This window comes from Macaca fascicularis, chromosome 3 (genome assembly GCF_037993035.2).
Source record: "Macaca fascicularis isolate 582-1 chromosome 3, T2T-MFA8v1.1".
In the NCBI taxonomy this organism is placed as follows: domain Eukaryota; kingdom Metazoa; phylum Chordata; class Mammalia; order Primates; family Cercopithecidae; genus Macaca; species Macaca fascicularis.
The window spans coordinates 164214761-164240054 of NC_088377.1; the positions used below are offsets into that span (position 1 = coordinate 164214761).

The 25294-nt window shown below is 34.9% G+C and overlaps 1 protein-coding gene across 9 annotated transcripts in view; it reads right to left on the bottom strand.

Annotated features, from left to right (window-relative positions):
• CADPS2 (calcium dependent secretion activator 2) overlaps window positions 1–25294 on the bottom strand; it is a 573333-nt gene that overhangs the window by 291748 nt on the left and 256291 nt on the right. For all 9 annotated transcript variants that reach the window (XM_045388493.3, XM_045388491.3, XM_065542514.2 and 6 more), the window contains exons 5-6: window positions 21191–21427; window positions 14862–14980 (exon numbers count right to left, since the gene is read on the bottom strand). In XM_045388493.3, coding sequence (XP_045244428.1) covers window positions 14862–14980; window positions 21191–21427 — 356 coding nt within the window. The remainder of the gene's footprint in view (window positions 1–14861; window positions 14981–21190; window positions 21428–25294) is intronic.

A 25294-nucleotide genomic window follows, 5' to 3' on the forward strand; every position in this document is an offset into this window, starting at 1 on the left:
TTTCACATTCAAATATTAAAATTTTTGAAGATTCTTATGAGAATTTGCCAAATTCAATATGATCCAAATGCTGCCATCTGCCAGCAAAGCTATATTACGGCAAAAAAGGAAAGTTAGACATTAGAACACAGTGAGAATTTCACAGACTTGCTTCAGGTAAAATTTGCTATTTTATAAGCCAAAAGACTTCACATCTTCGCCAACCAGATCCATCTTGCATTTTATGTAATAAGGAAATCTGAGCCAGGAACACAAAAGTGTTACTTGTCTAAAAATTGACTAATTCTTCATTTTTATTTTTTAGCCACACTTCACCACCACTGTGATTTCTCTGGTGGTCTTAAGTCAATGAAGTTCCGGGAACAAAACAAATTAAAAATAGGCTCATCTTCTCTTCCTTAAAAAACATTTCTTTAAATAATGTTATATGAATATCTTTGCAGCCATGTTTCTAAAGCCTATAGTTTTAATTTGGAAGACATGTAAGTACAAAAAAATTCCCCAAATCCTAAGTTTACATAGACTTATTCTTCCCAGGAAAACAAAACAAAATAAAAAAAAAAAAATAGTGCTGTTATCTTCCAGGTCGCAGAGTTCCTATACTTAGAAAATTTTCTTCAAATTTCAAAGAGAAGGAGAAACTCCTGTGGACAATAGCTCTCATGCTGCAAAAGTTACCTGATAATTATCAGTACTTCAGGAGATTTAAGTCTCCCTTTTAAACAGGAAGGCTTAGAAATTATGATTTTAAAAAAACTGTATTAATTTTAAAATATTCAGCTTGCCATTAACCTTACTAAATGACTTACTGACAAAAAAATGTCTTATAAATAAAAGGAGAAAAATCACTGTCATGGATATATAAATAATAGTGTCTCAGTAAGGAAAAATACGTTACTTAGGTGGTTTGAGCTAAAAGTTTCCGTTAAAGCAGGAGAACCTGTAGCAGACTGATATACATATAAAATAATTACATAATGCATAGATCAGAATCATGGCCAAATTAAGAAAAAAAAAGAAAGTTTATTTTTTCAAATGGGAATTACCTCATTTGAATGTGTGAGATGGGAGGTGTAGGGCATACATTTTAAAATACACTTCACTTGCAAAGAACGTCAATCTTCATCTTACGACCACTGCAATTATACTGCATACAAAACTCCATAACTAAAAAATCTCTATATAATGTGTATATACAAAAACACACTATGGAAGCTAAAAAATGAGTATTTTTTGCTCTGAAGCTATACATAAGTCACTAGAATATAAAAATGGAAATATATTGTATTGACTTTGTGCTAATGAAAAAGAGTGTTCTGAGATCAATATGGGTACAAAACCTTCACCAAGTTGAACTGGTCTTGAAATATCAATCAGAGTTCCTGGGCAGAGAAAGATCAGGGAGGTACCATGTGTACACACAAAGGCATGAGACAGTATGACATTTTTTGTTTTTGTTTTTGTTTTTGTTTTGAGACGGTGTCTCGCTCTGTCACCCAGGCTGGAGTGCAGTAGTGTGATCTTGGCTCACTGCAAGCTCCGCCTCCCGGGTTCACACCATTCTCCTGCCTCAGCCTCCTGAGTAGCTGGGACTACAGGTGCCCACCGCCACGTCTGGCTAATGTTTTTTATATTTTCAGTAGAGACGGGGTTTCACTGTGTTAGTCAGGCTTGTCTCGAACTCCTGATCTCAGGTGATCCACCTGCCTCAGCCTCCCAAAGTGCTGGGATTACAGGCGTGAGCCACCACACACGGCTGCATTTTTGACTCCCACTCTGCTTGGATCTCCAGTTCACTGAGGTTATCTGAATACTCTGATTCGCAGAAACAACCTCATCTATTCTCTTCTTACCACTGAGGACTTACAAAGTGTTCCAAGATATTTTTATGAACTCTTTCAGATTTCCCTGTATCTGAAAGAATAGCAATAATATAAGGTTGCATCCAATTTAAGATTATCATTTCTTTTGCTAATGCACGTGTCAGTTACAGAGGAAGATCCCAGCTTCACCTTAATTCCATAACTCCAGAACAAGTAATAGTCAAGTGCTCTTCATATAATGTATTAACATGGTGCCAACATGGAAGACACAGCTGTAAAATTACTGTCAACAACTGCAGGATATTATGCTGCACAGCACTAGAGATCCTTTGACGGCTGCACTTTAGCACAGCAGATATAAATCTTCAATGACATCAACTAAGACACAAAACCAATGTTGATAGAGAATATATGACAACCAACGAATCTTTTACCTTCATAACTGACACTAGGCATTATTCATTTTGAAACCTATCTCCATTTGATTGTAGCTAACTCTCAAATCTTAAAAAAAGATTATAAAGTGCTTAACAAATAAATATTATATGACAATACAAACACCCAAGCCAAAAATCTCAGAAAGGACTTGGGAAACAAAAGCACATTCCACTTCATAAAATAATGTTTGCTGTTTGGTACTGTCAAAAGCACTCAATCCTTTATTAAGTGTGAAGCTCCTCCTGTAAATTTCCTGGACTTAAAAATAGGATGCTAAAAGAAGAGATTTTAAAAAAGTAGAAAAATGAATACATGAGTAGAAAAATAAAAAAATAAACACCACTCAAAGCAAAGGCTAAAAGAAAAAATAGTGAATATATGGGCAGAGGTACCTGCAGAATATAATGATTGAGTGTTCCTACCTATATTACCCCAATTAACTCACAAAATAGTCCTTGAAATAGGTACCACTCTTTCTTTCATACCAATGAAGAAACAGACTCAAACAGATACAAATAGCCGCAGTAACACAGCTAACCTGTGGCAAAGCTAGGATTTATACTCTGCAATGTCTCAGTCTTTCTTGTAAAACCATGTTGTACTGATAAACACCCACTATAATCCCCTGTCGTTAACATTTTAAAATGTAGAAATTCTACTACTGCATGATCTTTATATGTAGAATCTAAAAAAGTGAAACTCATAGGAATGAAGAGTAGGACAGCGGTTGCCAGAGGCTGAAGGTGAGGGAAATGAGATGTTGATCAAGGAGTACAGATTTTCAGTTATAAGATGAACAAGTTCTAGGAATCTCTGTACAACACAGGGGATGATGGATATATTAACTTGATTGTAATAATCATTACACAACATACACATATATCAAATAATCATGTTGGACACCTTGAATACAATCTTGATTTGTTAAGTAAACAATTTTAAAATTTTCCAACAGAAAAATTTTACTTCCTTATCCTTCATTCAATGTATTTCTGTTTTTAAATATTATGAAATTTAATTTCTCAAGGCATGAACTTATTTACTAATTCATACCAAGAGCTATGCAACTAGGTTTCTTAAAATGCCTTTCCTAACTTGTGGATATCACCATTGTTATTCACTCACAGATTGTTGAAGATCTTGACAAATCCTTTACATGTGCGATCTCCATTTGCTCTCTACAGCAATACTCTGGAGTAGTTATTACTGGGCTTGTGTCCCAACAGAAGATTTGTACTTTAATGCCCCCTTAGGAACCCTGCCCTATGTAAAGATCTGCACCAGCAGCACTGAGGGTGGACCAGCCCTGGGCATATCTCTTGGACTGCTGGACAGAGCTCTAGATGTAACAGTTGCAGCATCTTAGAATAAAGGCATTTCTTCTGACCGTATGGGTTCAAAAATTTGCATGTGAAGTATGACAACACTAAAGTGTTTAAACTTCAGGACTTAATTCAGGCTCATATAAACGGCATATCCTAGAAAAGCAACCCTTCAAACTTTTTCTCATGCACTTCCCACAATAATTCTGAAAAATTTACCTTCTTCACACATTTTTAAGTGGACATCTAGAAATTTTTAACATAAAGAGTTGCAAAGAATATAATTTCTGGTGCATTTGAAACACTGACATTTAACATAAAACTGTGGTGTCACTCTTAAGTAAATACAATGGAATCTAACTACAGTCATGCATTGCTTAATGATGGGGATAGGCTCTGAGAATGCATCCTTAGTCAATTTTGTGCTTGCTTATGTGAACATCACAGAGTGTGAATATCACAGAGTGTGAAAATCACAGAGTGTACTTATACAAACCTAGGCAGTATGGCCTACTACAAACCTAGGCTATTTGGTATAGCCCACTGCTCCTGGGCTACAAATCTGTATAGCATGTTTTGTCCTGAATACTGTAGACAACTGTAACACAAAGGTAAGTATGTGTATCTCTAAACATATTTAAACACAGAAAAGGTACAGTGAAAATACGGTACAAACAATACAAATGGTAAACATGTATAGGGTGCTTACCATGAAAGGAACTTGCAGGATGGGAAGTTGCTCTAGGTGAGTCAGTGAGTGAGTGGTGAGTAAATGTGAAGCCCTAGGACGCTACTGCACACTACTACAGACTTTATAAAAACGGAACACTTAGGTTACACTGAATTAGTAAAAAAATTAAGTAACTGTACTGTGATGTTACGACGGCTATGATGTCACTAAGAGATAGGATTTTTCAGCTCCATTATCAACTTATTGGACCAGTCATTCATATATGCAGTCCATCATTGACCAAAATATCATTATGCAGTGTATGACTATTTTGTAGCAATATGATCCCACCACCGATTTAGAAAAATACCTGCAAAACTCCTTACAGAAATGTATAATATTTATTTTTTCATAGAACACTTTACTTTGATTTCATTTCCCCAGAAACTTAGAATTGTTTTCTACTGTAATATATGTTAATGCCTGAATATTAATGACCTTATCAAAATTATCTATGCCATACATATGTATATATTTTTTCTCTGATCATAAGGGTCTAGTCCCAAAAACCATTGAATTGAGTTTTTATTAGACAGTAATGCTCAAGTGATCCAAAACAAATATGTCCCACAAATGTACATTTATAATACATATAAAAAATAAATTAGATATGCATCTCAATGAAATGGATAGTGCTTTTTCTTCCAATTAGTGCATGTATCCATAGATTGAAACAGAGTTCAGCATTAATTTTAATCCAGGATTTTTTTTTCTGTTGTAAGCTCTAAGAAAATAAGTAGATGGGAGCATTATTACAGCAATGCCCATCAATTTAATTCCTATTTAAATGTCCCCAAACCATGCAGCGATTAATAAGCAAAAACTCTTTTTCAATTATTTAGCAGTTGAATACTTGTATAAATTCTTTGCCAACTTTACTGAAAGTAAAATACAAGCCATCTAATTTGCAGAAGAATTTACTACATCATCAATCAATCACTTTCTCAAAACCAATGGTAATATTACACATTTGCCTTCTGAACGGTACCCTGGAGGTTTTTTCAATCTGGAACAAGAACCACCACTGTTAAGGCCTGAGTTGAGTGAGAGTTGTACCTTTCTTTTGTAAAGTGGGAGAAGGATGACTGTGAAAGGGAGGCTGAGAATGAGACTGAGCAGAAGGCCTTTAGGAAAGGGTACTTACGGAACTAGAGGGTTCCTACTCAGTCCTATTAAAAATATACATTTGCCTATGTATGCCTGGGGAAGTTGTCTTGCTTATCCAGGTAGTCTCACAGTTTGAAAAACATCGTCCCAGTTAGGGTAGCAAAAGTCTGGAAGTGACCATGGAACTAGAGCCTAAAGTGAACACACACAAGAAAAAGAATTGGCCCTTTATGGTGAATATGTTTTCCATGGAATTTCTAGAAAAATTGGAACTTGGGGTAGGAGAATGAGGACTGGACTGGGCAGATGCTAGACCAAGTATCATAGTCTGAGACCAACTGAGAGGCTTTTTTAAATACTCTAAATAGTAGAAAAAGTACTGTGATTGGAGTAGAGTGCCTACTGAGCCATTCTATTGCAGCTGGTGCTAATGGGGAAGCAGAAGGTATAATACACATTTCTTGTCTTCAAGGAGCTTCCACCTTATTTGAGCCATCTGTTGCGGAAATGAAATTTAAGCAGAAAGAGGATACAGAGGCTATATTATTAAACCAGTAGCCCAGGGGAAGAGGAAAGAGGGCAGCAATAGGATGTATAATTTGGTGAGGGAATGTTGTGATGTTAGAAGTCCCTGGCAGTGGGAGAGCTGCTAAGAATTAATCGGAGAAGAGTTACATGTGGACATTTGCTATTACAAAGGGCATTTGCTAACCAAGAGAGAACTACAAAAGCACCTACATACATAGACATTCCACGCCTAATTCCCCTTCCTCCCAACTGCAACCCTAAACAAATGTTGTAGAAAGATTAGATGAGCAGGAAAAACAAGACTGGATAAAAGGGACTAAGGTCACTTTTTCCCACTACAGGGTTCTGAGTGATTTAGAAGGAAAGAAAAAAGGTTGTGAAATGTGTAAGTCCTGGTTTAAACTGTTCTGAAAAATTTAATACCTGAACATGTTATTCAATACCTAAAATAACCAGAAAAGGTATGGCATCTGCAAAGATGTCTTCAAGGACGGTATGGGAGAGAGATCCTAGAGTACCTGAGGATTGTGCTGTGGTAAGAATTAAGCTTCCTATTTAAGCCCTTCCAAATTTAGACCCCTCAATAATTTGTTACATAAACCAAATCAAGTAATAACGATAACTATAAAAGACTGTTCTGAAAAAACTGTCACAGGATCACAACAAATATTACTAATCATAATTCTATAATCTTTCTCCAAAAGTTTCTTTTTTATTATTATACTTTATGTTCTAGGGTACATGTGCACAACCTGCAGGTTTGTTACATATGTATACATGTGCCATGTTGGTATGCTGCACCCATTAACTCGTTATTTACACTAGGTATAACTCCCAATGCAATCCCTCCCCGCTCCCCCCACCCCACAACAGGCCCTGGTGTGTGATGTTCCCCTTCCTGTGTCAAAGTGTTCTCATTGTTCAATTCCCACCTATGAGTGAGAATATGCGGTGTTTGGTTTTCTGTTCTTGCGATAGTTTGCTAAGAATGATGGTTTCCAGCTGTATCCATGTCCCTACAAAGGACACGAACTCATCCTTTTTGATGGCCGCATAGTATTCCATGGTGTATATGTGCCACATTTTCTTAATCCAGTCTGTCACTGATGGACATTTGGGTTGGTTCCAAGTCTTTGCTATTGTGAATAGTGCCGCAATAAACATACGTGTACATGTGTCTTTATAGCAGCATGATTTATAATCCTTTGGGTATATACCCAGTAATGGGATGGCTGGGTCAAATGGTATTTCTAGTTCTAGATCCTTGAGGAATCGCCACACTGTCTTCCACAATGGTTGAACTAGTTTTTAGTCCTATCGACTGTGTGAAAGTGTTCCTATTTCTCCATGCTGTTTTTCACTGGAGCTTATGAATGCTCTTCAGCTAACATCTGGAATCTAAATCCATCATATCTTCTTATTAATTCAGATGCCTCTAATTTTAAGGATCCCCAGATTGCTCCCTTTATTGTAAATAAATTCTCAATGAATGTAAATTTCTGTATTTGGCTAATGCTTATCTCTTTAGGCTTCATTTTGTTCTGCACCAACAGTATCGGTCTTGAGAAATGTTACTTCTAGTGAATTTATTTATATAAAAAGAAGCAATCTGTCATGATTTTGAAGATGGAAATGAGAGGAGAGAAAACTTTTGTATGGTTTGAGTGTTTTGTCTTTGGTTCATTAAAAATAGGCGCAGTTGGCTGACCGTGGTGGCTCACGCCTGTAATCCCAGCACTTTGGGTGGGCGAGGTGGGCAGATCATGAGGTCAAGAGATCGAGACCATCCTGGCCAACACAGTGAAACCCCAACTCTACTAAAACTACAAAAATTAGCTGGGTGTGGTGGTGCACGCCTGTAGTCCCAGCTACTCAAGAGGCTGAGGCAGAGAATTGTTTGAACCTGGGAGGTGGAGATTGCAGTGAGCTGTGATTGCACCATTGCACTCCAGCACTCCAGCCTGGTGACAGAGCGAGACTCCATCTAAAAAAAAAAGAAGGCACAGTTTTTCAAAGATCACACAAAAATGTAGCATATTTTATTTTATCTCTAGTCTGTAAGAACAGCTGACTAATGAATTATACTTCAAAAATAATTCGGACATTACTGAATTAAAATGGAAGCTAATATGCTTTTAAAAAGCATGGTTAGATTATCTTGTTTTATATGCAGTCTGTATTTAATCTCTCTTAAACATTGTCTCAGTACCTTGCCATCGTGATAAGCATTCCATTTGTAGCTGCAATGTTCTTTCAATAGTTTGACAGATATTACAATTCTGGTTAAGAATTTAAAGTTTCTAGAAATTGGTACTGGAGACTGTATTTCCCATCATTTTTATGAGGCAAAAGGATGTTCTATCATAATATCCATAAATACATTTCTCTAATGACACACAATTCATTAGTTTTTCTTATTGCTTCTTGTCTTTTTATTACTTTCAGGGGGTGGGCAGTAGAGACCCATTAATCTTCAAATGCTTTTAATAAAACAGCACTATGGGATGAAGGAGAGACAGAAGGGGTGGCAAAAGCCACACCAGTGTGGCTTCCTGGTGTTTTTGTTTTTTTCCTCTAACAAATGTTACCGATATTTAATTCCCTAGTGTGATTATCAGTGCACTTTTATTTTATTGTGGTACTGCACTGGACACTTAAAAATTTGTTAAGAGGTTAGATTTCAAGGTTGGGTATGGTGGCTCACACCTGTAATCACAGCACTTTGGGAGGCTGAGGTGGGAGGATTGCTTGAGGCCAGGAATTTGAGACAAGTCTGGGTAACACAGACTTCATCTCTACAAAAAAATGAAAAAATTAAAAAAGAGGTTAGATATCATGCTAAATGTTCTCCCTTATTTGTGTTTAATAATGAATTTCCTTATTTTCCTGGTACCAAGATCTATTTTTACCTTCCATAGGCTATTACTAGCTCCTGTGTTTGTTTAGGCACTCAAAGGATACTTAACACTTGGAGGGAATAAAAGACTAGTACATATAAGGAAATTTAGGACTACTATATGACCATAATAAATTTTGTTCTCCCTTCACCACCCCACAGCTGGTCATCCCTCCTACTATCCCTCCATTTTCTTTTCAGTGGTATCATTAAGGGTATGGGCTAACACCAAAATAAATGAAATGTCTGGAAAGGGTAAAATGCTATAAAGTATAGAAACAATTCCTCTGTATCTCATTCATACAAAACTCTTCCTGGTTTACTAAGAGACTGTGAAACGATGACTTAAAAATCCATAAATAACAGGAATTTTCTCCATAACTGAAATATATAGTTTATCCACACTCCCTTCCCTATTTTACAAAATAAAAATTAAAATGAAACTTTCTCAAATTACACTGTCTCCCCGTCACTCTTTGTAAATCAAACTTGTCTATCAATACCACGTTTATTAGACCCCAGGTCCTAGGTTATGTACCAACCTCACACGCTGTTTCCCCCTAATTGCTGGCAGGAAATCAGAACTACAGGAATGAAATAGGCAATGGCCAGAAATCTTGATTAAGTGTATTGGAAATATGGACTAAATAAGGCACTTTAATTAGTATCAGACAGAAGAATGAATTTATCTCCAACAAAGCACAAACTGTTGAAGCATTAAAATTTGGAAAACGTGTCTGAGACATAATTCACTATGATGATGGAGGAGATAAATCTCTTTCCTGTTGTGCAAGATGAGTTCGGGATGAAAGTAATGACACTGCTAAAAAGCTGCAGTTGGTCAGCATTCATGAGATACATTTTTAAGGTAATCTGCCCTGGGATACCACAAATCTCTTAATTCATTTAAAAAGTTAACTCAGTGTTCATGGGGAAACACAGAAAGGCTATTTTAGTCAAATTTCCTTACAGAAAGAGTAATTTTAAAAAAAGAGCACTGGGGGCTTTTTATAATACTTTCTCTCAGGTTTCTAAGTATTTTAATTCACTTATATTGTTCATGCACTTGTTCCCCAATATCAGAAGCCCTTTCAAATACATTATGAATATACAGAAAATTAAATAACAGCCCATGAAACTTTTACTGTTTGTAAAAAAAAAAAAAGTGTTAAAATAACATAACTTCAGATAAAAGTTAATTGGTCTCACAAACCAAATTTAAGTATCAATTAAATATAAGATTTTGTAGAAACTACGATAAGCAAAAAAAAAATCCAGATACAAAGACTACATATTGCATGATTCCATTTATATAAACTATCCAGGAAAAGTAAAATTGCAGAGCCTGAAAATAGATGAGTGGTTTCCTGGAACTGAGAGTGGGAGCAGGAATAGACTGCAAATGGCCATGACAGAACTTTCTGAAGTGATATGTCTAAAAATTGAATTTTGATGATAGTTGCACAAATGTATAAATTTACTAAAAATCATCTAATCTACAGTAGATGGATTTTATTTTATACCTAAATAAAACAGAGAAGATTATGTGGGGAAGAAAAAAAAACATGGCATTGAGATTATTAGAGAAGTTGCACTCCCTCAATATCTCATGGATTAGTAGGGTAGACCTAATAAAATAATCTAAGGACCATGAAAGAGCTTCCCAACAAGTGGTGGTACAATAGTATTCTTCCAGTGGGTTTCAGGACTGACAAGACTTCAATTCTCTCGGCCACTGGAGTGGCATGGCAGGACCTGGGGTTTATATTTCCTGCAGCTAAGAACCTTCTTCCATTGACTCTATTTACTACAGAAACAAAATATTTTGCTGATCAAAGGGACCTTGATGAATGACAATGAAAAGAGATTATATCATTATTTACAAATGCAACTAAAGCAGTGCTTAGAGGGAAATTTACAGTTGCAATTGCCTATATTAAGAAAAAAGAAAGATCTGAAATCAAAAGCCTAACTTTTCACCTAACACACGGTAAAAATGAAAGCAAACTAAACCTAAAAAAAGGAGGAGGTAAATAGTGCAGAATGAAGATAAAATAGGGAATAGAAAAATAGGAGAGAGTCCAAGAAATAATACTAGAAATGTCATTTAAAATAGTTTTTTTAATGGACAAACTTCTAGTTAGACGGGCTAAGAAAAAAGAAAGGATATTCAAATTACTAGAATCAGAAATGGAAGACAGAATACTATTACTGACCTTATAGAAACTAAAAATAATTATAAAAACTATGATCAAATGTGTAACAATAAGTTAAAGAACTTGGATGAATCAAAAACTTAATGGCATTAACTTTTAATGGCAAAAAACACAATTACTTTTGCACCAACCTAATAGAAAAACCTAAAATGACTCAAGAAGAAAGACAATGAACAGATCTATAACATGAGATCAAATTAATAATCACAGAATTACTACCAAAGAAAAGCTCAGTCCCAGATGACTCCACTGGTGAATTCTACCAAATGCTTTCAAAAAAACACAAATTCTTCATACCTTTGAAAAAAATTGAAGGGTCCACTTAAAACTTTTTCTACAAGGCCACTATTACCCTGATAACAAAATCAGAGACATTACACAAAAAATTACAAGGACAATATCTCTTATGAATATAGAGGCCAAAAACTTCAACAAAGCACAGAAAACCAAATCCAGTAACAAATTTTTAAAATCCTATATTATGACGAAGTGGGAATTGTGCAAGGAATGCAAGGTTCATTTAACACCTGAAAATCAAATAATGTGTTACATCATATCAACAGAATAAAAGATAAAATCCACATGATCATCTCAATAGATGTAGGAAAGCATTTTACAAAATCAAACACCCTTTCATTATAAAAACAGTAAACAAACTAGGAATAGAAAGGAACATCCTTAAACTGCTAAGAGTTTCTATTAAAAATCCAGAGCTAAAATCAGATTTAATTATAAAAGATTATATGTTTTCCCCCTATGATCAGGAATACCACCAACATGCCTTTTCTTACCACTTTTATTCAACATTGAACTGGAGACAATTAGTCAAAAAAATTAAATAATGGAAATCTAAATGAGACAGGAAGAAGTTAAACTATCAGTATTTGCAGATGACATGGTCTTGCACATAGAAAAGCCTACAAAATCCACTAAAAACTTTAGAGTTAATAAGCAAGCTCAGTAAGCTTGATTGATGCACATAAAATCTATATACAAAAATAATTATATTTCCAATAATTTGAATGATTTAAAAGTAAAATTACGAAAACAATTCCACTCACAATAGCATAAAAAAGAATAAAATAATAGAAATACATGTAACAAAAAATAAAACTTTTACTTTGAAAGCTACAAGACATTGTTGAAAGGGAAACTGAAGGTCTTAAATACATAGAAAGACATTCCATGTCTGTGGATCAGAAGACTTAATACTGTTAAGATGGCAGTATGTTCCTAATCGACCTACAGTTACAACATAATCCCTACTGGAATCTCAGTTGGTGATCTTTGCATAATCTTTACAAAAGTTGATAAACTTCCTAAAATTCATATCAAATTTCAGAATAGCCAAAACAATCTTGAAAAGCAACACAGGTGAAAGCCTTACACTCCTGATTTCAAAAATTACTGCAGAGCAATGGTAATCAAGAAAGTGTGGTAGTGGCATAAGAACAGGCATATAGATTGGTAAAACAGAATTGAGAGTCCAGAAACAAATGCATGTGTCTATGGTCAACTGATTTTCAAAAAGGATGCAAATAACATTCAGTAAGGAAAAAATTCAACAAATGGTGTTGGGACAACTGAATAGTCACATGTAAAAGAAGGAAGCTGGACCCTTACATTACACCATATACAAAAATCAACCTAAAATGGATCAGTGACCTAAATATAAGAGTTAAAATTATGAAAGTCTTAGGAGAAGGCATAGAGCTAAAGCTTAGTGACTTTAGGTTTGACAATGAATTCTCAGTGGTGACAACAAAGGCACAACAAAGAAAAAAATAAATTGGACTTCATCAAAATTTTGTGTTTCAAAATACAAATCAAGAAAGTGAACAAATTCACAGAATGAGAGAAAAGGTTTGCAAATCACATATATGATAAAGGCCTAATATCCAAAATAGAGGAACTCTTAAAACCTGAGAAAACAAAAATGGGCAAAGGACTTGAACAGACTTAATATATGGCACTTGATACTGGCATTGCACATCAGGCAGGAAAAATGTAACGGTGCTAGGACATTTAGCTTTCCATATGAAATATATACATGTAAGGAAAAATATTTATACCATATCAGCTTGTATGAGTATACTCTATGATGTTCAACAAAATCACCTAATGACACATTTCTCAGAATATATCCCTGCTGTTAAGAAACACATGACTGTATATATAATTCTATTTATATGAAATGTCCAGAATAGGTAAATCTATAAAAGACAGAAAGCAAATTAGTGGTTGCTTAAGACTGGAGTGGTTAGGGGTTGATAGCTAAAGGGTACAGTTTTGTTTTTTTTGTTTTTTTTTTTTAGATGATGAGTATATTCAAAAATGGATAGTGGTGATGATTACACAATTCTGTGAATATACTAATGTATTACCCCCAAATATATACTGTGACTAGATCACAAAAATAAGTTTAGTCAATTAATTAATAAATTCCACTTGAATGCCTACTAAGTACTCAGATATAAGACTAAATAGGATAAGATGTTTTGTCCTTTTCTCAGGAGGAAATATATTGCAAAATAAACACATAATTAACACAGTCCAAAAATTAAAAAGTGGTGAGCCAGAAAATATACATTTCCCACTGGGTTAAAGGGAAGGATTATTCTCAGTGATGGTTAAGTTGAGATTCTCAATGCCAAGAAAACAGCTATACAAAGATAACAGGGAAGATGACTACAAGCAGAGGGGAAAGCAAGTGCGACACCGGGAATGGGTGGATAAGTGTTTGAGGAACTGCATGAAGTCGAGGGCAGATGAATTGCAGAAGATCGGTAGAACAGAGGGAGCAGGTGAGATCCCAGAGGTCATGAGAGATTGGTCAAGGGCAGGCCTGTAGGAATTTGTAGGTTAGGATGAGAAGCTTTGACTTATTTCTTTTCAACCCCCTAACACTCTGAGCACCTCTCTTCCATTACACATAACCCACTGTATCTCCCTATCCTGCCTGCTCTAAAGAAAATGAACATTTCTCATATATCTTTAGTGCCTATTTGGGATCTCAACAGAGGTCTCTTGAATGAACAGGTCACATATTGGTATTATAATAAGGCAAAAATCCTAAATCCTATAAGATATTTAGAATAAAGATTAAATAGAAGAAAAAAAATGTTTTCTAAAGGTAATGTACAAATGAAGGTCAAGCATATTGCATCTGAATTCCTCAGGCCAGCCTGGTTGTTTCTACTAGAGACCATGATGGGTCCTCAAGTTTGAATGAGTTAAAGAGAACATCTTACTAACTTAATTAACTCATTGCCAGAATCTGAAACATCAAACTGCTGGCAAAAAGCAGCTTTATACTCTGATTATGGAGCAGTAGTCATTAACTGCTTCTCTAGCCCACTTACTAAGTATTCCAAATAATTGTGCAGAATCATGGTATCTACTGTTACATCACCAAGAACTGTAACAGACAAAAATGAAAAGGCTATTAGAATACAATTCTCACAAATGAAATAGGATTATGTATTACCTTTCAAATAACAAATGATGATAAAATTTGCTTTCCTTAGAAATGACTTATAAATGTTTTATTGCCTAATGATTAGCTTTGCATTTGCATGTTGGATTTCCTGTTTGTACTACACAGGAATTCTGCCAAAATTCTAATTATAACATCATTATCCAGAAAGGAACACACTAGTTCTAACACATTTGAGACAAGCTAGCCAAATAGCAGTTTTAGAGTGTAATACCACACATTTATGCACATAAATAGAGCATGTTTCTTCGGGAGGATTAAAAAAACAAACAACAACAACAATACATTTTTTTCAACTGGCTTACTGTGGCCTTGAGGCTTCAGCCTGGTCTGTCTGCAGTTTTTCTCCTTCCACTTCCATTGTACAGTAAACAATTCGATTGGGAGCAACTGACTTCAAGCCTTGCACTTCCATTATGACAATCTAAAGATAAAATGATTTTAAAATAATGCATCAAGTTGACAACATTTAGCAATATACAGAAATAGCAGCATGAAATGAATAAGGAAGATTGACAAAACTGAAAAAAAAAATTTGTTTTATTGACATCACTGGTATTTTTATCTTCTTTAGAATCCACCTCTATTCATAGAAGGTATAGCAAATAATATTTTTAGGAAATCTGGCAACTGAAACTATATTTGCTGCCAACTACAGATAAGAGTAAGGTCAAAGGTCATAAATATAAGCTGTAGTGAATTAAACGAAATTTAAACTCAGATCCTTAACAAATTAAGGCAAGTCTGCATGAAGTTAAGCAGAATCACAAATGAAAATTCAGTGCAGATGATAACAGCAGCACACAAGTTTCATATAAATTAATATAGTATATATTAATGGCAGACATTTATACCATCATACCAACTCATTGATATCAACACGTGACATCAGAAATTTTCTATATTCACTTGAGATTACTATTACTGTCTGTAAAAGAGTTTAATTTATGGACTGTATCTTATTAAATGGAAAACTATAATTTGTCACTGAACATCTTAATACTAACTTGGTAAGTAAAAACAATTTTTCTATCCATTAAAGATATGTACCAATTTAATTCAGTACACTGGAAAAACTGATATTGCCTTATGTATTTGTAACTCCTGAGAGAAAGGACAACATATATTTTTTATGTGCGCTTTTTAATGTTTGTCGAAGAGGCTGCCAATCTTAAAACACTGTAACCTATCATTCTCATTGGATGTATACATCAAATATGAATATTATTTACCATAAGGTTTTCAATCAAAAGTTACATCATGAACTCTTCTAAATTCTCAAAATTTAATTTATAAAATAGATTAAAATGCATTTATATATGTACATTGATTTCTTCATTGATCCCATGTTGTATCTGCACAAATAATAATAAAATTCATGTTTCATAGCTACCAAAATATCTACCATAAACATAATCTGTATCAGTTCCTGATCATGTAATACTTTATTACAGTCATTACATTTTTTATAGAGTCGTGATAAGAATTTTGATCCAAAAGGGCTCAAAAAACAAATCATCTTAAAAGTGTTCTTCCTTTCAGCTCTGTTACAAGAGAAGAGTCATGTTTGTAAATATAAATGTGTATTTGGTTTTTGTTAAATTTTGTTTTCATAAAATATATAGGAAACTGATCACTCAGTTATTTATCAATAAAATAAAAGGTCAAACTCAGAACAGGTTTTCCTCCTCAACCAGGGCTTTTGTCATTTTCTCACATGGAAATGCATACCAACATATGAATCAAAATCAGGACTTAACCGAAAACAGACCAAGAAAAGTAATGGAGAATTGATAGAGAAAAGTAGTATCTTTCACAGCTGTTCTAACACTCCTCAGGGAAATTGGGATGAAATACTAAATCTTGATTAAAGAAAATAAGCAAAGGAAGTTATGCATTTTTAATGACTCAGGTTTTTTGCTAGTAATATTGAAATTTGTTAGATTCTTATAGAAATAAAACCAGAAGCTGAGATAAATCAAATACATAACCATATTAATTAAAAGGCAAATACACTTGGACTTACCACCATTACTCTAATAACTTCTTAATAATAAAAATGTTTGATGGTCATTTAAAATGTATGAAACAACAGAATTGGGTACCACAAGTCTAGAAATCGTAAGAGCACTGCTTCATGTTTCAGAATATTATTGACACTGCATCTCTTTCTGCAGTGTGTTTAAATAGCCCAAATGCAAGAGAAGAAAGGCAGCATCTGCTTGACATCATTTCTGTCACCTCTACTATAAGCTACTGTAAACATGACCTCCTAAAACATACTACTTATGAAATGGTACTCTGCTTTTCAAAACAATACTTCCAACTATGCTGGGAACCTTTTATCCTGCAGAATTGTCACTTTCAAAAGATACAGTTTCTGTGATAAAAAAATCTATATGTATAAATAAAACAATGTGATTGTACAGATCTGATATCAAAAAGGAAAATAAAACATAGCTGGCCTAAATAATTAGTGATAAAGACAGCCAAGAATTCCATGGACCATCAGCTAATCTAACTTTAAGTAAGTGTTTCAATTCCCAGTAAAACTTGCTAGTGGACCTATGGAAGCTAAACCGACCTATTTTTCATCTTCTCTTTCCCATTCTCTCTGTAGCTGATGTCATAAGGATAAAATAAATAAAGCTGTCCTAGAAGTAAAAAGAAGAGAGGCACGTATAAAATGTGAAACTAGGTAACTTTCTTCCAGGTGAAATGCTGACCACAGAGTTAGGAGACATTTAAGCATGTGTAGTTTATAAAAGAATGACACTGAGCAGTATGGTGAAATTGGGAGCCATATAGCACCAAACATAGAGAAACTCATGGAATCTGCTAGCCTAATATCAATGAAAGAATTCAGTGTAAAAAACCAACTATAGGCTGGGCGCGGTGGCTCACATCTGTAATCTCAGCACTTTGGGAGGCCGAGGCAGGCGGATCACGAGGTCAGGAGATCGAGACCATCCTGGCTAACACGGTGAAACCCCATCTCTACTAAAAACACAAAAAATTAGCCAGGCGTGGTGGCGGGCGCCTGTAGTCCCAGCTACTCAGGAGGCTGAGGCAGGAGAATGGCGTGAACCCGCAGGAGCTTGCAGTGAGCTGAGATCGCGCCACTGCACTCCAGCCTGGGCAACAATGGGAGACTCTGTCTCAAAAAAAAAAAAAAAAAAAGAAGAAGTCAACTATACTCATGCCACTGATAACATTCCCCACTTTCCACTTCTTAGGTCAACATTTGTTTTTCTAGTATTGCTTGAACATTTAACATTATTGAATAGCTTAGCGTTTTGTGGATTGGATCATCTCTTGCTTTAATATTTCTTCTGAAGCCTTAATGAACAGGGAAACCTAAAAGTAATCCTGTACAGCTGCTTTTTTGGTACCATAAAAATCCTTAATTCAATAAGTATTTATTGAGTCAATTGTGCACTAGGCATTGTTTAGGCACTTTCATTACCTCAGTAAACAAAAAAGAAAGAGAAAGAAATAGAACCTTCCTGCAACTTATATTCTAGTAGAGAAAGCCAGATAATTAACAATAAACACAATATATAACTGAACTATATGTTAGTTGGTAAGTACTATAGCAAAAACTGATCTTGGGAAGGGAATAGGGTATGGTGGGAGAAGGGAAGGGTGGGAGCAATTTTAAAGAGAAGGTGAAATTTGAGTAGAGTTTTTCAAATCTGCACTTTATTCCTTTGACTCAGTATAGTTCTTAGAAAAGATTCCTCCACTGGACCACTTCTAAGCCTGACTAATGAAGTGTGACAGCTTTAAATGGGATTAACTGCTTGCCTTTCAGAATTTTCTTAGGCTGAAATATGGGGTCTGAGGAGCAAGATTTGCTGAAAGAACTAGAGATAATTACTCATTTTAGCTTGGCTGATGTCACAGGCCCTGTGACTAGAGGCATATCTATTCTCTCTGGTGTCCTATAAACATGCACTGCACCATCGTCACTTAACACGACTTTACGTTGTTGCTGGACACATAACTCTTGCTTAAAATACTGTGGACACTGAGAACAGATTTGTATAATGCTATAGTAGGAAAATATCTGCCTTAGATAGACATAGCAACAGAGGATGTCAAAACAATTTTATAAATATGCAAGCTTCTCAGACCATGAAAAGTGAAGTTTTAGCTCATATTCTCTAACAACCTACTGCCAACGGAACAGTCCTCCTAAACATATTGGCAATAAAGGACAGAATATCATTTCATAGTTATCACTTAAACATCGACTCAGCAGCCTAATTTTGTTTTCAACAGGCAAAACATAATTCATAAGTTAATTATTACAATCGTTTAAGATTTTTGAACAATAGAGAAAAGAGAATGTTCTAAACTTTTAGTTCTGAATGTTTACATATAAAGATAATGCTAGACTTGTACATTATAAAAGTTATTTGCTCTACAAATTATTTTTTTCATCAATAAATTTAAATTATAGACTGGGCACAGTGTCTCAAGCCTGTAATCCTAGCACTTTTGGAGGCAGAGGTGGGTGGATTGTCTGAGCTCAGGAGTTCGAGACCAGCCTGGGCAAGGTGGCAAAACCCCATCTCTACTAAAAATACAAAAAAAAAAAAACCTTAGCCGGGCATGGTGTTGCATGCCTATAGTCCCAGCTACTCAGGAGCCTGAAACAGGAGAACCGTTAGAACCTAGGAGGTGGAGGTTGTGGTGAGCAGAGATAACGCCACTGCACTCCAGTATGAGAAACAGAGAGAGACTCAGTCTCCAAATAAATAAATAAACAAGATAAACTCTTGTTGGAAAAAGTTATACTATAATTAAGGGACGAATTTTATTTTGTATAAAGTCTTAAAAAATAGAAAAGAGTTGACGTTTTGTATTTCACTCAGCAGGAGATCTGAGACAGGAATGATGAGGAAATTCTACAGGTAACATGCTATGTAGTTTCAAATTAGGCATCCTTATGTTATAAGATTGAAAAGGCTGAGAAGAAACCCAGTAGTGAAACCATTTGGTCAAGTCATTAGGTAAGCCCAGAATCGAATCTTGAGTCAGAAGAAAGCCTCATAGTTCTAATATGACACTAAGTTTAATCTATTAACCTACAACTAAATCATTAATCCTGAAGTCAAGAAAGTGAGAGGCAGATGTCCTCAAGTTTGAATGTATCTCAGAGTTAAATATATGGAGAAAAAAGAATAAAAATAGAAGTTTTCTTCTTCTGCCATAAACTAAGGAAATGAAGTTTCAATAAAGAAATTGAAAACTGTTCTTCGTAAGACTGTATTTACTTTTATTTGTCAATCAGCAAATGCAAATGGCAGCACTGGGAACCAGTAGAGAGGATAAAAGGAAGGAGCTATAAGCCTCAATATAATTTTTGAAAGAGCTATGAATTAAAGTGTCACATTGTTACTATTTACTAATGGAATAAAAATTATGGGGAGGGGAAGCTGGAGTTTCAGCCAAATGGTGACTTGACTCTCCTAATTATTATGTTATAATCTTTTATCTTAATGCCTCACATACATTCTTTCTCCTGGGAACTAAAGATGTCAGGGGTGTGTGTGTGTGTCTGTGTGTGTGTGTGTGTGTGTGTGTGTGTTGTGGTGTACAAACCCACAGACATATAACTAGATAAGCCCATATACATAGATGATCAATGAAGAGATATGTAAAGCATCAATAGAAAGTTGTACAAAGAGTATTAGTCTTCGGTTTCCAGTGATTTGCATAAAATATGAAATTCTGAAGTTTTGGACAATACTATTTTAAATGTATGACTTTTGTTCTTGCTCTAATATGTACTGTGCCTGTAATAAAACTTGAAGTCCTGAAAAAGAAGAATTCTCTATTTCTCATCATTCATGATACCTAATAATGTGCATTATAACTGGCTTATTTGATATGATCCTAGTAAAATGATCCTATGGGTAAAGTAGATTTAAAAAGAAAGGTTAACCAAAAATCTGAAAGGAGTTCCCAAATTACAAAGAATTCAATTATATATTGAATTGCTATTTCTACCCATGTGCATTTTGATGCTTATTTTATCAATGAATTTTTGTTATTGTTGTATTTTTGAGACAGGGTCTCACTCCGTCAGTCAGGCTGGAATGCAGTGTCATGATCACTGTTCAATGTAACCTCAACCTCCTGGGCTCAAGCAATTCTCCCATCTCAGCCTCCCAAGTAGCTGGGACTACAGGCACCATCATGACCAGATAATTCTTTTTTTTTTTTTTAAGGAAACAGGGTCTCGCTATGTTGCCTAGGCTGGTCTTAAACTTCTTGGCTTAAGTGATCTTCTTGCCTAGGCCTCGCAAAGTGCTGGGATTACAGGTGTGAGCCACAATGCTCGCCCTATTTTATCAGTAAACTTACACTAGCCTCGATGGCATAAAGAAGATTTGCCTTAAAACTTTTATTATTTTATTATTTAATCCTAATACTGTTATGTTTAAAGGGAAATTTGCATTCATTTGCATATACAAGCTGAGAGTCCAACAAATGAAGAATAATTTAACATCTCCAACATATATTACACTGTTTTAAATTCTAAAAGTTACTGCAAAGGTCAACAGAAATTATTTTGCAGCTTCATTTATGCTGCCAGAGGTAAGCATGAGATAAAGCTACTTACCTCTAAGGTGAATGACAGCACCACGTCGGACTTTGACAGCTGAATCTCATTCTCATCTCCTATGTCCAAAAATGCAGAGTTCTGTGAACGTTTTAATTTTTGTAATTTAAATTCTGGACCACCTTTCGAAACTGGAAGACTTTCCAAATTGGCCATTAGCAAATTCACCGAAGACCGCAACTCTTCTATATACATATTCTCCATATCTTTTGCTATAAATTTGGGGAATTTTCTTTCCTTGAAAATAATTTTTAAAATAATAGTGTTACATAAGTCATATTTCAATTCATCATTAAAAAATTGTATGATGTATATACTTTGCTGTCTTAGAAATTACAACACTCTCAACATATCTACCCTACTTTAGTCACTAGGCTTTAAAATCCTCAGGCTTTGGCATTTTTGAATATATCTAAGGTACTTCAGATATCTTATTGAGGATCATTGCAGTACAAAATGAAAAAATCACATATATTTTCACATTAACTTTATTTGTGATAAGATCTGCTTAAGGAAAAACAAACTCTGAAAACATGCATGGAAGATATTTTAGTATATAGATGAACCTTAGCCACTGGTAGCTTTGCAATGCTTGAGATAACTGGTCTATAAAAAAAATTCAGGACACACAGCTTTGCCAGTCAGGAAACAAACATTTTAACAATAGCCCTATTTCTTACCACAGATATGCATTGTTGGAAGGGTATGCTTTTTCATAAATAGGCATTAAAAAAGCACATTATTGAAGAGTGATATGGTCATATTTCTAAAATTAGTAAATTTTCACATTAATGTGCCAAGATCTCTTGTGGCTATAAATTCAGTTTTTTACTAAAGGCTTAGAAAATGTTTAAAGCAAAAGGAAATTTATGATAAAAACTATCAAGGGAAAAAGTAACAATATCAATTTGAAAGATTCTATTTTCTTGCTAAATTATATCAGCATTGTCATTCAATAATTTTAACTCTGCAATCAGATTTGTTTCTTCTGCTCAATTAAAAGGACATTCCAAATATTGATATTTACCAAATCATTCTTTGGTAGTGCCAAATCATTCTTAGAGCAGATTATAATACATTTATATTCCCCAGAACAGCAAATGAGAGCACTTTGTTCCCTCACATTCTTGGCTCTTTCTTTAATGTTTACCAACCTGGCACTTAGGTTTTCTCTCTTAAAGACAGAGGGTATATAGTTTTACAACATTAAGCCTAGTGTAAAATGACCACCACTGCATAGAACTGGCTGGAGGATGAAAGCCTAAAGCAGCCATCTTTCAAATGACTGCTGAATGCTCCAGCACGGCCTTTACGTTTTCTCCCTTGACATCATTCAAAATCTAACCTAAGAAATCTGCATTACTAGTACAACTGGAAAGCATCCAGCGTGCTCGTCAACCTGCATCTAGTCTGACTCACTTGCACCAGTTCGTTCATGGGATGGGAAGGAACATCTGGCACCACTTCACAGATCAGTCCCAGAGTCGCAGGCCACCTGTTTTTCTTTTCCCCCAATATAACCTTCACATATTTCTTTTTAAAATAATTTACATATAATCAAAATTAAAATTGCATAATGTCACAGACAGATTAAATATCTACATTAAAAATTAACTTTCCCAAAGAAGGTTCTTAAGTATCCTTTTAAAACTTCTCTACAGTTTGAAGCAACATTCCAAAATAGCAAATTTGTATCCTTAAAAAAACAGGCAACCACCCAGCTATAGAATACCTGGGTTTCCTTTAGTGGGGTGGGGGAGGGAAGGAATTGTCTTTAGAATAATTTTTCAGATAAGCAAAGAGAGGGGAAAAAAGCAAAACGATCCATAAAAAACATATTTTATGTTTTTGGACTAACTTTAAGGCTGTCAGAAAAAGCATCCAAAACTGAGAAATAAGGCAAAGCAATGAGCGGGCAGATCCTTTCAATGTCATATGGAGGTGAAGGCTATCCAATGATCATTTGGGGAAAAGATCTTAGTTCACCTTATTATTTATTATTGATTCAAGGTTCCAGACAATAAAGTTACACGTTACCTTGTAAAACTGTGTCTGAAAGAGGTACAAATAATGTTTGGTGAATAATATAACCCAAAGGTTCAGTTTAAATCTGTATTACAAATTAACCAATTTTTAATTAAGCCCATTAATCTTATCTTAGTAATGCCCCCAAACACCTAGTTTCTCACATGCTCTTTGCTCTGGTTTTAATATCTAACTTGTTTGCTTATTAATTATGCATTGAATAAAATCTCTATTGTGTGTCCATTTTATATTTGTATGAATGTCATAATTTTATCCTCAAAAAGTATAGTTTAACAAATAAAAAGGTGAGTATGTCACATATCTGAAAGTGCTGATATACTAATGCTTTGCTTTCAAATTTTCAACATGTTATGGAAAAACTAGCATTAGCACAAGAAAAAAAATCTATTTGTATTTAGCTTTAACTATAAACATTTCATTAACTATCATCTGTCAAACAGGAGAAAAGCAGGCATCTCCAAAATTGGCTCTTTTATCCGTATTTCCAAATTTTTCAGGGACTAGACTATACTTGAATTTTTTCTCTGAGAAAGCTCAAAATTCTGTTTTAAAACTTTGAGGTTTATTGATAATATTTCATCAACTCTATTTAGCCTGCTTGTGTTGTCCCTCACTGGCAAACAACAAAACTAATTGTGTATCAGACAAATACACATTTCATATTCGTTCTTTTAAACTAAAATTGAATCAGAAATAGGGTTATTTCCTAGTTGTCTAACTGTGAGTCACTCTTATAAGCTATGTGTTCTAATTAGGTCCTCTGTACAGCATAGGTCACTAGTGGTCTTAATACATGGTATACCCAAAAACAATATTTGTTTATTTAAAAGGTTTTCTCATTATTCAAATATAATCACTTTTTCTTAAGTGCTGTTAACCTTCCACTAGACGACATCTGGATTTCATACCCTAGGATAGTTTCTCTAAGCTGATCTCTGCTGCTTCCCATGCCCCATATTAATTTTAGGTTCTAATCTCAGCATCATGGCATCAAGTGAACTACTGCTTGTGTAGCTGGTTTCAAACCTAACTAAATCGTTGAAGTGTTTAAATGTTTTTGCTACAAATTAGAGCAGATTCAGTTATCGTTACCATATTGGTATTCTCTCTTCCTTTCAATTCAAATGAGTGGGAGAAAAGGGAGGGAGTCTACAAATAATTCAAGAATTCTTCACAGCTCCAGCTTTCTCACAAATATGCCAGCACGTAAGACTCAGTCATTCGATAGACATTCCCTGAGGGTCTGCTATGTGTTCTACTCCAGGCTCCTGGACAGAACCATGAAGATAATGGACAAAGTCCTCTGCTGCCATGAAACCTGTATTTTGCTGTGAGGTGATACACTTAGTAAACAAGGAAATAATTTCTTATGGTAGAAAGTGGTAAGTGACATGGAGAAAAAGTCTAGAAGGAACACAGAGTGAGTGGTGAGAAGGGTTGCAGTTTTAAACGGGGTGGTCGGGGAAGGTCTCAATGAGGAGATGATACCCTTTGAGCTAAAAGTGGATGAGGAAGTATGATGATTAATTTTGTTTGTCAATCTGGCTAGGCTATGGTGCCCAGTTGTTGGGTCAAATATGAATTTAAGTGTTGCTATCAAGATATTCTTTAGATGTTAATAACATTTACAATCAGTAGATTCAATAAATCAGATCACCCTCCTACATCTATAGGTAGGTCTCATTCACTCAGTTAAAGGACTTATGACCAAAGGTGAAGGTTTCCTAAAGAAGCAGCAATTTTGCCTCAAGACTAAAACACAGTTTCTCGCCTGCCAGTCTGCCCTACAGATTTCAGACTTAAGACTGTAACATCAACCCTCACCTGAATTTCCAGCCTGCCTACTTGTCCTATGGATTCTGGACTTGCCAGTGCCCACAGCTGTGGAAGCCAATTCCTTGAACACCATCAATCTCTCTCTCTCTCCCTGCCCTCCCCCCCCACACATGTATATATATATATATATACACACACACGCACACACACATATAACATGTATGTATGCATAACATCTACTTTAAATATTATATACATATTTATTATATGTACCTAGATATT